Genomic DNA, 13,971 nt, shown 5'->3' with positions numbered 1-13,971 from the left:
TAGGGAATAATGAGGGGCACCAAGGGTTACCACAGAGTACACTCAGGAGGGCAGGGGTAAAACTACTTATAATCAGAAACTGTCTTGAAGCAGAAAAATGTTTTCAGGAGAAAAATGTCTCTTGTGACTAGGATAAGGATTATTCAGAAGTGGATGAAATGCAGAAATGTTACAAGGAGAAAGTGACCTGGATAGTTTTTGATTTAAATCAAGTATTTGCTATACTCTTTATGCATGATAAAGATCATATATTATTTTTAATTAATTTATTTTAAAATTGCAAAGCACCAACATTTTGCTTGGTAAAGAGCTGGAGTCGATTCTTTCAAAACCGTAACACCAGAAGGCCTTCCCAGGCTCTCCTACATGATACAGGGCTGGGAAGGCTAGCAGTCAATACTGAGGACAAAATGATTAGATTAATAATATATGAGAAAGGAAGAAATCAAAATAGCATCTCCATGGACAGTATGATTATAATCCTAGGAAATCAACAAAAACAAAACACCATCAATAATAAATGAATTTAGAAAAGCCAGGATTAAAAAAAAAAAAAAATCACTCATTCTTATCCATTAGAGCCATTCAAATTGAAAACCCTGGTAAAGAGAAAGGTGATTTATAACAGCAACAAAATATTTTAAAAATCTGTTAAGTAATTTAGCTCAGAATATTACACATTTAATTAAGAGAAAATATAAATACCTAATAGGATGAATAAAAGATATGAAAATGGACAATAGGAAAGAAATTGCTAATTCTTGGCTGAGAGGACTAAATAAAATTAATACTTCCCAAGAAAATACAGGGATTTAAGGTAATGGGTTTTAAATTCCTACAGAATATGTTTTCGAACTTGGCAAACTGAGATCAGAATTCACCTAGAAGAATAAGTATGCAAGAACACCAAATACATATAAATTGAAATATAGCAATAGTAGGCTTATTCTATCAGATTTTAAAATATCTTAAAAAGCAACAATGAGCCAAAGCTTATGATGCTAGGAGAAAAATAAAGAAAAAAATTAATGTAATATATTTAAGGTTCCATAAATAAACTGAAACTATTACAAAAGTCTAAGATGAACCAGAAAGAACGTAACAAGGGGCAAGAGCTACTAGTTAATAAACATAGAAATAGTATGGGGTTCACTCATCTCTGTATCATACACAAGTCAAAGCATTAAACACAAATCAAACAAACAAAAAAGGGAATAAAATAGAAGATAATTATCCAAGATACGGGAAAAAGAAAATTTATACCTACTCAGAGAAGGATGCATTGAATACATAAGGCCAAAATGTTTAATCAAACAGAGGCAATAGAAAGAAATATTGGAAGGATACAATAAAATCTTGTAAGATCAATATGCAGATTCTGTTTATTCAATACTCAAAGGAGAAAAACCCAGTTTACAGTAAGCTAAACATGTAACATCCAGGCTCACTAGCACTGGAAGAATTAAAACTTTAACTCTTAGATATATATAAAAGTAGCAAAAAAACAAAGTAATCATGTTGATAGGACTATGGAGACACAAGCACACTAAGTACATCAAAACTTGTTCCATGTCTTGAGCAACAGAAGCTATAAAGTGTTCATTCCCTTCAAATGCAGTCATTCATTTCTGAGAAAGATATTTCAAAGGCATAACCCAAAGAACACAGTTTCTGTAAAGAGACTGATATTGTTATTACTGACAGTGGGGAAATTAGAATACCCAAGGAGCAAGTCTCATGGGAAGTCCAAAAGGTAAGAGAATCCCTCCTGGAAAAAGAAGACAGGAGACTCTCGGAGAGACAGAGCAGTGAGATACAGGGAGAGAAAGATTAGTGACTTACAAAATCGAATTTACTATTTATTTTTTCAAGTTTCAAAGGAAGAGTATTTTCACATTTGAGTATTAGTGATGGGAATTTGCAAAGAATCTGCACCACCATCTTCAAGGATGGTAAGTATGTACTACATAAGCTCTATTTTCCTTAATAATTAAAATAACAATAACAATAATAGAAAAAGCAAGAAGGATTCCTATTAAGTGGCCAGAACGTGAAATGATCAAATACCTGTGAAGACCAAACACACTACTTGCTTTGTGACTTGGAGAAACGTACAGTCAGGATAATACCCCTGGACCACGTCCCGGACTGTCCCTTTAACACCAGAACCCCAGGAAGAGGGTGCCCTCCTTGGCCCAGGCCTCTGCCTTTGATTAAGCCTCGTGCACTCACAGACCAAATGTGTGTTGGGGCTTGTGTGCCTATACAGACAGGTGTGTATTTAGAGGAGGGAAGACACAATTCTAGAGGGAAGAGAGAAAACTGGTGACCTAGACTTTCTGCAAGTGGTTGAATTTTAAGATTCCTGAGGATTCTGGAATAAGCCTGAGAAATTTTGAGCCTCTCACTTCTCAGCAGCTACCTAGAGGTGAAAGAATCCCAAGCTCGAAGCTATAGCCAACTCTGTGAGAACACTCAGATAATCACTGTTGACCAATGTTCCGAAGTCTCAGAATTGAAATGGTCAAATCTTCATTCTGTGTGAGTTGCTCTATTTCCAATCCCGTTGATGTTCAAGTGCTTTTTATATATTCTACATAAGACTGTGCTGTCACAGGATGCAAATCAGCCAACAAACTGGCTTCTCTGGAAAAGAACAGCAGTCAGTGAAGCACGACTAATAGGAACTGACAAAGTTCCAGCAAGAAACAAGACCTAATCTTAAAACTCTGTTCTCTAAATAAACCGTAGAGATTGAGACAGAGTTGGTTCGAATACAAAACGCATTCGAAAACTAGAAGGAATAAGGGAAAGAAAACTCTTAACAAATACAAACTCGCCCAGAGCAACACAGGACCTCAGTCCAACATTCCAGGCTCCTCAAACCGGTGAAGTTCAAGTCTTCATTTCCTCCTCTCTTCCTTCAAATATACATTTGAAATGTACCTTATAAATAGAGGCAGAAGGATTAGACCAACAAGAGATACACAGATCAGACTCACTTAGCCTCACAATAGTTTACATCTTATGCCCCCTATTTCAAAGCTATCTCAAGATAACAAAACACGAGCGCACACTCCAAGAGAGGAACACTGTAGGAACTGATATTCCTTCCGTTAGGACACCTTCCTTCAGGTCTGTCATCTCAGTGTTGACCATCCTGAAGATGGCCATGGGTGTTTGGCAGGGTGTTCATAAAACTGTACCATGACCAGAATCTGCAGTTCCCACAGGCATTATGGGAAAACATTTCCTTAAACCAATTTGCAAATCAAAAAGCACCAAATCAAACACAAAAATGAATTCTTCCTGATACATGCATCCTTTTCTCATTCTTTTTCTTTACTTTCCTTTATTTACATAAGGGAAGCATCATGAACCGGGGGCAGCTCAAATTCCAAGACACTCAAACCTGTCAGTGGCCTCATCTATGAAAACAAACTTGTTTCACAAGACTAAACACAAAACTTTTTGAAAGTAGCCAGGTTTTTAGGAACAATTTAACCAAGAATTACTGGTAATATAAAGTCCACAGACATGAATAGAAAAATGAATAAGAAATGAAGAGCATCGTAGACTTTTTCCCAAACCATCTCACAACCTTCACCACTCTAACCCTCTGCCCCTTTAAAATCCACATCTTTAACTTCATTAAAGCAGAGCATCTTCCAGATGTTGCTGAGGCATGAACCCTCTTAAGAATTTTCAACTAAGTCTTCAATCAGACACCAATACAATGGGGCGCTTTGCCGTATTTTCAACCCCATCTTTCCAAACTGCTCAACACCCATTTTAATGGGTGTATGCAGCAATGGTAACGAGCCTTAAAAACTAACAATGACAGATGCTTCAGGCCAGAGTCTTGGACCCGTTTAAGGGGAAAGAAACTTTCAGAAAATAAGAGGCTGAATTTTATTTAAGATTTAACAATTTAAAAATAAAATCCCAAATGTGTAGCAGTAGAAAAAAGTCAAATGCCAGGAGTCATTTTTTGTTTGTTTGTTTGTTTTGCCAGGAGTCATTTGTTAACTGAAGTCCTGAGGTGGGTTACCAGCTGAGCCTCAAACGTGGACTAACCGTGGCCCATTTCCGTCTGGGCGTAGGTGCCAATTATCTCGAGTCCTTTGGATGAAAGCAGCCATTTCTCTTGCTGAGCAGTGGTGCCCTGATTCAGCAAGGTAGGAATAAACATGGAGTAATTGAGGCCCACAGGTTCCACAAAATTGACCAAATGTAGTCTATGGGAGAGAAAAGAAAAGGATCTCAGCCTTACTCTGGAAACTGCATCCTACTACCAATCCTGCCAGATAGCTGTGGCCCTGAGGATGAAGGTTAGAAAAATTTAAACCCCTTTCTTATGAAATTAAGACTAATAATTTATCATTTACTACCTAAAAAGCCAACAGCAGAATCTAGTGGAATCTCTTCTCCCCCTAGTCATTTCAGGGCCAGAATTCTGAATTTCATACTTAATCCAGGAAGCAAATTCTACCATGTTTTAGCCTCAACCCCCTTTTGTTTATTATATTGTTGGTGTTATTTGTTGGTTTGATTTTTTGGAGGGTCTGCCTATTTGTTTTCGGATTATTTTCAGGTTTTACTTGTTTTGAAAATCAAAAAGACACTCCACAGAACACTTATTTGTTGACCTGTTAACAAAATGTCCCAAAGAAGAATAATTTAAACTATCTATCCCTAGTAACCGAAGCAAACGTCCAGGATAGTACATATACATTCTGGGGCCAAAGCACACATCTCTAAAGGTCTTCAGAGCTTAGAGACGGCTAAGTAGGTAATGTGAGTGTTAAAAATTTATCACAAACAGTCTTTGAAAATTATTCCAGATTAAGGGAACTCTAATCATAATGAAATTCAGTCTTCAACGATTTTCTCACAGAAGAGAATCTGTGAGATAGTCAAAATATGAGTTACGTACACTAGTCAGCCTCGGCTACATTGTGCTGTAGATTTTTTAGGGGTCTATTCTGTCAGATCTATCTATATAGAGAGCTTCAGGGGCTTCCCGGGTGGCACAGTGGTTAAGAATCCACCTGCCAATGCAGGGGACATGGGTTCAAGCCCTGGTCCGGGAAGATCCCACATGCAGCGGAGCCACTAAGCCCGTGCGCCACAACTACTGAGCCCATGTGCCACAACTACTGAAGCCCACACGCCTAGAGCCCGTGCTCCGCAACAAGAGGAGCCACCACAATGAGAAGCCCGCGCACCGCAAGGAAGAGGAGCCCCCACTCGCCGCAACAGAAAGCCCGCACGCAGCAACGAAGACCCAACGCGGCCAAAAATAAAAATAAATAAAATAAATGTATTTATTTAAAAAAAGAGAAAAAAAGAGCTTAGGGTACAAAGTAAGTACCACCTAACTGACCCTCATGACTTTTCAAGGGATGGATTGGAAGCAGTGTCACTGCCAGTCTATCCTGGCTTGTACAACAAGCAGAGCATGAATTAAGGGAAAGCGGGGGTAGGCTGCCAATTCACATCTGGGGAGGCCCTGAAACCATCCCACCACCTTTCAGGGGTGCTGGGGACAGATTCAAACATCCAAGGAATGCCTGGACTAGTCAACATCAGAAATGCTTTTTAACCCTGAGGTTCTATGATTTTCACACAAATATCAAATATTAATTTAAACTGAGGGTTTCCCTGGTGGCACAGTAGTTAAGAATCCGCCTCCCAATGCAGGGGACACGGGTTCGAGCCCTGATTCGGGAAGATCCCACATGCCGTGGAGCAACTAAGCCTGTGTGCCACAACTACTGAGCCTGTGCTCCAGAGCCCGTGAGCCACAACTACTGAGCCCATGTACCACAACTACTGAAGCCTGCACTCCCTAGAGCCCGTGCTCTGCAACAAGAGAAGCCACCGCAATGAGAAGCCCGTGCACCGCAACGAAGAGTAGCCCCCCGCTCGCCGCAACTAGAGAAATCCTACGCACAGCAACAAAGACCCAACGCAGCCAAAAATAAATAAATTTTAAAAAATACCTTAAAAAAAAAACCAACCTTAAACTGAAAGGAGAGAAAGAGGGGAAAGGAGGTATAGGAACAGCAAAGGTGAGTTCCAAGTAACATCAATCAGCAGCAACTTCCTGCTGCTGTACTACAAAGAGAAGTAAGGCTCTTTGCAAAACATATCCATCACTAAAGTGGAGATAAGTAAGGAGGAGATAAATGTAGAAACTGGCCTCTCAATGGCAAGGACACCACAGCACTCCGTCACAACCATGCTTTACTAAAGGAGGAAATGAACCTGCGAGAATTTCTGAGAAATAAAACCAGTAATGTAGGTGCTAAAGATGGTGGCAATATAAGACACTCCCAATCCCCTGACGGAATTGAGGAGGCTCTGGGTTGGTAAAATGATGACACTGACACAAAATAATTAACTCTAGGAAACTGAGAGGGAAAAATATGTGACACAAAATAAAGACTGTCAAATACTTATGTTTTCATAAACATACTGAGATTTATTTTTTTGAGGCCACTTGAAAGTCAACTCAAGAACTTGTTTTTAAGTTATGTTTAATCCCTCCTGAAGATGCTTTTCAAGCAACTAGCTTTAAAAACCTAATAAGGATAACAGAAACCATGAATGATTCTCATCAGAATTTTGAATTACTTTTAAGAATATTTTACAGTTTTTGCATAGCAAACAGTATAGTTAAAAGACAAAATTACAGGAAAGGAGATTAGGAAAGTAACTCCTATTCCCCAAACGGCAAAGTCTTATTTTCTCAAGGAATGGAGAGATGAATTCTTTCACTGCTCAAGTTGAGAAATCTCAAAGTACTTTACTAATACTTTAGTCAATTTCAACATACTCTCATGAGTTTTATTTTGTGATAGAGAAATTGGACGTAAAAGAGACCAGTAAATGCCCAAAATCCCCAGAGAAATATTACTATATTTCATTAATTATAGCATCCCTCTCCTCACAGCCAATTTTAGCATTTAAGAAATCTGATGCATCTCACAATTAATGGTACATCACAGTTAACTTTGTTAGTGATACGTAAGACATGGGTGTGAGTGACAATCGATGGCGTTCAGTAATTGCCAAGACTAATTTTCAATCCCCTTCTCTAATATACATGGATCTCCCTGTCACATCCCAGACTAGTTTCCACATCCTGGAAAGATGTCAAAGGGTATGCCAAGTTTGTACTTTGTATTTCGCCAGTAGTGAGGTCTGTGTCATAAAAAATGATACGCAAAACAGTTGGCTGGTGTCCACTGATCTTTAACTCACATAAAGGACTTTATTTCATTGTGACTTCACTGGAGTCTGGTTACATGTTATGCACCACCACAGATCATGAATTCTTCTAACCAACTCTGAAACACACGGTATCAACCATTTTAAAGTAAAACAAAACAAACCTCCTCTTTTGTGTTGTTTTAAGGAAGAATAAAATCTTATTAATTTTTTAAAGTTCACAGACCGAACTCAGGAAAATTAGAAACATAATCTTCTAGGAGTTACTCCACTTCAATATCCTCATAGCCATGAGTTACAAACTTTAAAAATAAAAAAAAAGCATTTGGAAGTTAGTAAGTACTCTGACTGGACTACCAAATTAACTGTATTTTTGTAACTAAAATGGAAAGGAGTTCTGAGTGTGGGCCTAAGGGCTGGAGTAAATCATTTCCTCTTGACAATAATAACCAGGTCAAATAGAAAATAATTATATACCATATGTATTTGCAGCAGTAGTATAGGGAGGAATGCCTATTGCTACATAAAGGCAGGACTTGTAACATCCTTCATTTTTCTTGGCTCTTAAATGTGTACCATTCACACCATTTATTCTTTATTGATGAAAATATTGGAGTTCTTCTAAAATGGAGAGGCCTAAAACAGGAAATGCCCAGGAATAAGCGAGAAGTGTAAGAGATGCTGAAAGTCAAAGAAATCTTGTACTAAGATGATATAATTATAGTGTTTATTTACATAAAAGCAAAAAAAAAAAAGTGTGCTTTATTTCTAAAAACACAACAAAAAGCAGGGGCTTCCCTGGTGGCGCAGTGGTTGAGAGTCCGCCTGCCGATGCAGGGGATGCGGGGTTCGTGCCCCGGTCCGGGAAGATCCCACATGCCGCGGAGCGGCTGGGCCCGTGAGCCATGGCCGCTGAGCCCGCGCGTCCGGAGCCTGTGCTCCGCAACGGGAGAGGCCACAACAGTGAGAGGCCCGCGTACCAACAACAACGACAAAAAAAAACACAACAAAAAGCAGATGGTCTGAAAAAAGGACATACTCTTTCAGCAGTAGGACCAAGGCATGCTTTTACGAGGTCCTGTATGACAGGGGAGCCATTTAAATACCATCACCAGATTCAACAACGCTGGGTTCTTAAAATACTTTATACTCATTCTGAGGTATGACTAAAGTTCTTCATCCACCCATATCTTCCACTATTTTAAACTCAAGATCTACACGCATATGAAAATACGAACTGTTACTGCTCCAAAATATTTAATGTTTGGTCCTTGCAACTGAAAACATCCTTCCAAATGCAGCTTCTAAATTTAGCAGGCCTCCTTCTTACAAAAAGCAAAGTCATTCCGTATTTAAATCACTCAAAATTGAGACATCTGGACCGAATTTGTATGATTCTTGAGATAGAAAATGATAGCATTTCCATGATCAACTTTTTACAAATGCCATCCCTTTAAAGGGCTTAAATACAAAAGTAAACATTATTTTCGACACAAATAACTTTAAAATGGCGTGAAAATATGCCAATTCGAGTCTTCAAACGTCAAGCGCGATGAAAAAGGACACCGCAGATTAGGAATTTGAAGTTTTGGCTCAGGCACTTGATCTAAGCTAAGGCGTACCTACTTTTTAAACCACATGATTTCAGCAGGGTCTGCGATGTTAAACTTCCTCATCTTCTCCACCATGGTAGCACTCTTCCTAACAGCCACCTCGTAACGCTGGCTACGACTGAGGAAATTCAAGTCCTCATGCTGGAAGTCTGGGTCTTTCAGAATCAGGTTCTCTGGCAGGGAGTTAAAGGGTATCAAGAGGAAGACAGAAATTCAGGGCTCCGTTAAAGCTCCCTGGGTCACAGCAGGTTTCAGACTCACGGGCACAGGTCCCCTTCTCGTTATAGGCGATTCCCCCCGCCAGAGCCGCCCCTGGAAATGGGGGTCCCGGCTCCCCTAAAGCTGGGCCAGAGGCTGCGGCCTACGCCCTACAGCGTCACCCGACTCCTCCCGGAGGGAGTCTCAAGCTTTGCTCGGGGAAGGAAGGAGCCCTGGCCCGCCGCCCTCACCGATCTCTCGACGGCGCCGGGTGTTCTCGGGGCTGCCGTCCAGGACGTGCGTGAGCAGCTCCGGGTTGAAGCTGGCGGCGGCCCGCTCCTTCTGCAGGTCCTGGTTCATGGTGACGGCCAGCAGAGGCAGCGGAGGCCGAGGCGGCGGCAGCAGCAGCGACAGCGAGTGTCCGCACCTCCAGAGCGGGCCCAGCCCTAAGAGCCTCCCCAGGGCACCGCGAGTCCCCGCCCCGTTCGCCTCGGCCCGCCCCGGCCCTCCCTTTCTCCTTCACCGCGGCCCCTCCGCGCGTGACAAACCGCGGCCGAGGCGGAGGCGGAGGCGGAGGCGGCACCGGGGCGGGCGGGTGGGGAGCCTTTGAGCGGCGCCCAGCAAGGAGACCCCAGAAGAAGGTCAAGAGATTGCCCCGGGGGGAAAGCGAAGCGCTCTCCGCAACCAGCCCCTCCTTCGTTACGTGGTCACGCTGGGCGGAAAGAGGGAACCCAAGGCCAGGAGGCCCAGAAAGGTTCGCGAGCGGTTGGGAAGGGGCGGGACAACGAGGCTGAGGAGGACTGCCCCGCCGCTTCCGGGTCCGCGCGCCAAGGCATCCCCGGGAATGAGAGGGGGGGGAGACTCAAGGCTTGGGGCGGGACACCCTCGTGCTTTTCGGAGTTACTGGGGAGGTCGTAGCGTTTCCCACAACCTTCCAAGATTGGAGAAAAGAAGGACGGGAACAAGGGTCGCACCGGGGAGAGGCTCCAACTATCGTTTGTTAAGATAACGGCATCTTTGCCGCCAGAGGCGTGGGCCGCGGGGAGCTGAGTGTGGAATTGGGGGCGCTCCCCCCTGTTTATGGGGTGAGTTTGGACTTAGAGTGAGACGGAACTGGCAGTGTGCTTAGAGGTCTTTGAAAGGAGACTTTTTTGTTTTCACAATTATCGTCATCAAAGTAGTAAAAGCACACGTTGAAAAAAGCTAGTATAAGAGGATTTGTAATGAAAAGCAGAAGTTCCCCATCCTCAGAGGCAGCCACTTTAACCATAATAAATTGTTTCTAGTTTGGTTTCCTAAAGAACATCGAAGTAAAATTCTTCCAAGCTATTTCTTGATTTGCTCATTTTTGTTACCTTTTGACCTCATGCCATGGTAACGAAGGCGTGGCACGCTACCCATCTCCTTTGTCTCTCATTTACCTTTGTAACTTTAAACAACATACTAATCCCGTTTTTTAAAACTATACACTTTTAATAGTGTTAATAGTTTTAAAAAAACTTGTTTGTAAAACTGACGCATAAATTTTTTTTTTTTTTTTTTGCGTGGGCCTCTCACTGTTGTGGCGTGTCCCCTTGCGGAACACAGGCTCCGGACGCGCAGGCTCAGCGGCCATGGCTCACGGGCCCAGCCGCTCCGCTGGGATCTTCCCGGACCGGGGCACGAACCCGTGTCCCCCCTATCGGCAGGCGGACTCTCAACCACTGCGCCACCAGGGAAGCCCGCCACCCCTTTTTGAATCCCAAGGAGCCTTCCTGCGCATGTGCAGACAGGGAAGTTTTCCTTGATCTCAGGAGTGGTCATCTTATCTCGTTACTTCAGCAGAGCTCAGCTTCTGCCACTAGCTTTGTCCTTGGAGTGTCTGGGGTGAGAACAAAGCTTCAGTTTTACTCCACTTGACAAACCCCAGCTGTCCGGCCCAGGGGCCCATCTATCTCCTACCTCAACAGATCCAATCAGTATTCAGATTTCTCTGATTGCTTTGTAAAAAATTGTCTGCAGTTGGTTCGTTCAAATCACGGTCCAAACAAGGTCTACACATTGCAGTTGGTTGATAAGAATCTTAAGCGTCTTTTAATGTATAGGTTTCCACTAGACATTGATTTTTTTTCTCCGATTTATTTATTGAAAAAGCTAGATTGTTTTTCGCGTGACTTGCCCACAATTTCCCTCTCTGTGATATCTTTAACACGTTCCTCTATTTCTGTATTTTCTATAAGCTGTTGGTTAGATCTAGAGGCGTTATAAGATTCAGGCTTGAGGCTTTAGCAAAAAATACTCCTGTGGCATGTTTTCTATTTTAAAATATCACTCTGGGGACTTCCCTGGTGGCACAGTGGTTAAGAATCCACCTGCCAATGCAGGGGACACAGGTTTGATCCCTGGTCCAGGAAGATCCCACATGCTTCGGAGCAACAAAGCCCGTGCGCCACAACTACTGAGCCTGTGCTCTAGAGCCTGTGAGCCACAACTACTAAGCCCGAGCGCCTAGAGCCCGTGCTCCACACAAGAGAAGCCACCATAATGAGAAGCCCACACACCGCAACAAAGAGTAGCCCCCACTCGCCACAACTAGAGACAGCCTGTGTGCAGCAACAAAGACCCAACGCAGCCAAAACTAAACAAATAAAAAATAAATTTATTTAAAAATACAATAAAATATCACCCTGGTTGTTATGAAGAGAATGGACTATAGAAGGAAAAGAGTGGAAACAAAGAGACCAGTTATAAAGGTGGTGAAGGCCTGGATGGAGTGGTGACCATGGAGATGGAGGGAAGTGGATAGATTCAATATGTATTTTGAGGTAGAACTGACAGAAATTTGTGATGGATTGGATGCAACCATGAGAGAAAGGGACACATCAAGAATGACTCCTGGAAAAAAAACACAAACAAAGAATGACTCCTGGGCTTGAGCAGATCAGGGATGGAGAAGGGTGGCTTGGAGGTGGTATTAAAGCCATGGGACTTGGTTCTGGTTAAAACATCGTCCTCCTGTGCCTACTTCCTCTCCCTCCCAAGGACCCACCTAAATGGACAGAGAGAACAGGAGAACAGCAGTTATCAAATTAAGGAAACTTAACGTTGATACAATACTGTTACCTAATCTACAGACCTTTCTGTGGATTTACAATTGTCCAATAAAGTCCTTTATCACAATTTTTTCTCCCAGCCAAGGTCCAATCCAGGATCATAAATTATATTTAGTTGTATTAGTTTGCTGGAACTACCATAACAAAGTACCACAGACCAGGTGGCTTAAACAACAGAAATTTGTTGTCTCACAGTTCTGGAGGCCAGAAGTCCACAATCAAGGCATCGGCAGAGTTGCTTCCTTCTGAGGCTATGAGTGAGATGTGCTCTATGCCTTTCTCTTAGCTTCTGATAGTTTGCTGGCAATCTTTGGCTTTCCTTGGCTTGTATACATATCACCCCAATCTCTGCCTTCACCTTCACCTGGCCTCCTCCCTTTGTGCATGTCTGTCTCTGTCCAAACTTTCCCCTTTTTATAAGGGCACTAGTTATATTGGATTAGGCCCTCCATAATGACCTCATTTTAACTTGGTTACCTCTGTAAGACCCTCTTTCTAAATGAGGTCACATTCTGAGGTCCTTGGGGGTTAGGACTTCAACATCTCTTTTTGCGGGGACACAATTCCACCCATAACAGTTGTCCTATCACTTTAGCCTCCTTTAACTGGAGCGATTTCTTTATCTTCTGTGATTTTGACACTTTTAGAGCATATAAACCAGTTGCTGTGTAGAATGCCTCTCAATTCAGATTTGTGTGATATTTCTTGGTGATTAGATTCAGATTATAATTTTTTTTTTTTAACAGGAATATCACAGAAACAATGTGTCCTTCTTAGTGCATCACATCCAGAAGGCACATGAAGGCTGTATTTGCTAATTTTCTTCACTGAGAAGTGGACCATTTTTCCCTTTGTAATTAATAAGTAATCTGTGGGGGAGATACTGTTGAGACCATGTAAATATGCCGGTTCTTCATCAAACTTTTACCCAGTACTTTTTGCATCCAGTGGTGATTCTTCCCTGAATTCATCTTTACTCTGGTGATTGCAAAACGTTTAAAGGCATAGTAAAATAATCATTTTATTTGGTTACTGTAAAATTCATTTAGTTGAGATTACACTTAAACTTGGAAATAATCCCCAGGTGATAGAATCTTTTGAGGCCATAGGTCAAATCATGTGGCATAACTCGAGTTTTAATGTTGGAGATTCATTGTATAATATAGACTAACAAAGACTTGTAACTTTAAACACATTGATGAATGGCTTCTGGGTTGGTGAACACAGGGAGGGGCTGGGAAAGTGGCAAAGCTCAGAGAGGGCATGGAAGCTCCACACCCCTCCCCACCTACCGTGTTCTATGCACCTCTTCTCTCTGGCTGTTCCTGAATTATATCCTTTTATGATAAACCAGTAACGTATTCTAATTGTGGGGTGGTAAACATATACAATCAAGTTTCTTGTCCCCAAGAAACAAACGCAAAGCCGATAAAAGCTATGATGAATGTAGTTATAAGTGTTACTTCTCTGACCTTCAATCCCACTACAGAAATCTTGACAGTTGCTTCAGAAAAGATGAAAGAAGCAGTCAAATTGGTTCACCATCCTTCCTGTACAGTATTTTCAAACTTCCCAGTTGTTAAAAAGAAGCATATTTCTCTTCTTCATACCATGGATTTTTTTTCTCCTAGAAGTGGATATTTTGCCTTGGGGAATGAAAAGGGCAAGGCTTGAAGTACAGGTTGTACCATTACTCAGACTTCTAGAGAGAGTATTTGAAATCCAGTTGACCCACAAGAGAAGCCTGTCCTGATATGTCTGCTCAGAAACTTTCTTGAATGTGTGATAATGTATGGATAATGATTTATGGAGCCAGCTGACAAACCCACAGC

The 13,971-nt window shown here is 42.0% G+C and overlaps 1 protein-coding gene across 1 annotated transcript in view; it reads right to left on the bottom strand.

The window, feature by feature from the left end:
* The window catches only part of ACOX1 (acyl-CoA oxidase 1), a 20,792-nt gene extending 11,346 nt beyond the window's left edge, over positions 1-9,446 (bottom strand). Inside the window, 3 exon segments of the mRNA XM_007454328.1 lie at positions 4,078-4,238; positions 8,863-9,022; positions 9,299-9,446. Of these exon segments, the coding sequence (XP_007454390.1) occupies positions 4,078-4,238; positions 8,863-9,022; positions 9,299-9,407 (430 nt within the window). The 5' untranslated portion in view covers positions 9,408-9,446.
* Between the last annotated feature and the right edge of the window lie 4,525 nt (positions 9,447-13,971).

The sequence above is a fragment of the Lipotes vexillifer genome, unplaced genomic scaffold (genome assembly GCF_000442215.2).
Source record: "Lipotes vexillifer unplaced genomic scaffold, Lipotes_vexillifer_v1.1 scaffold518, whole genome shotgun sequence".
NCBI lineage: Eukaryota > Metazoa > Chordata > Mammalia > Artiodactyla > Lipotidae > Lipotes > Lipotes vexillifer.
Note: the sequence above shows the minus strand (reverse complement) of the source record. Positions and strands in the feature narration are given on the sequence as shown.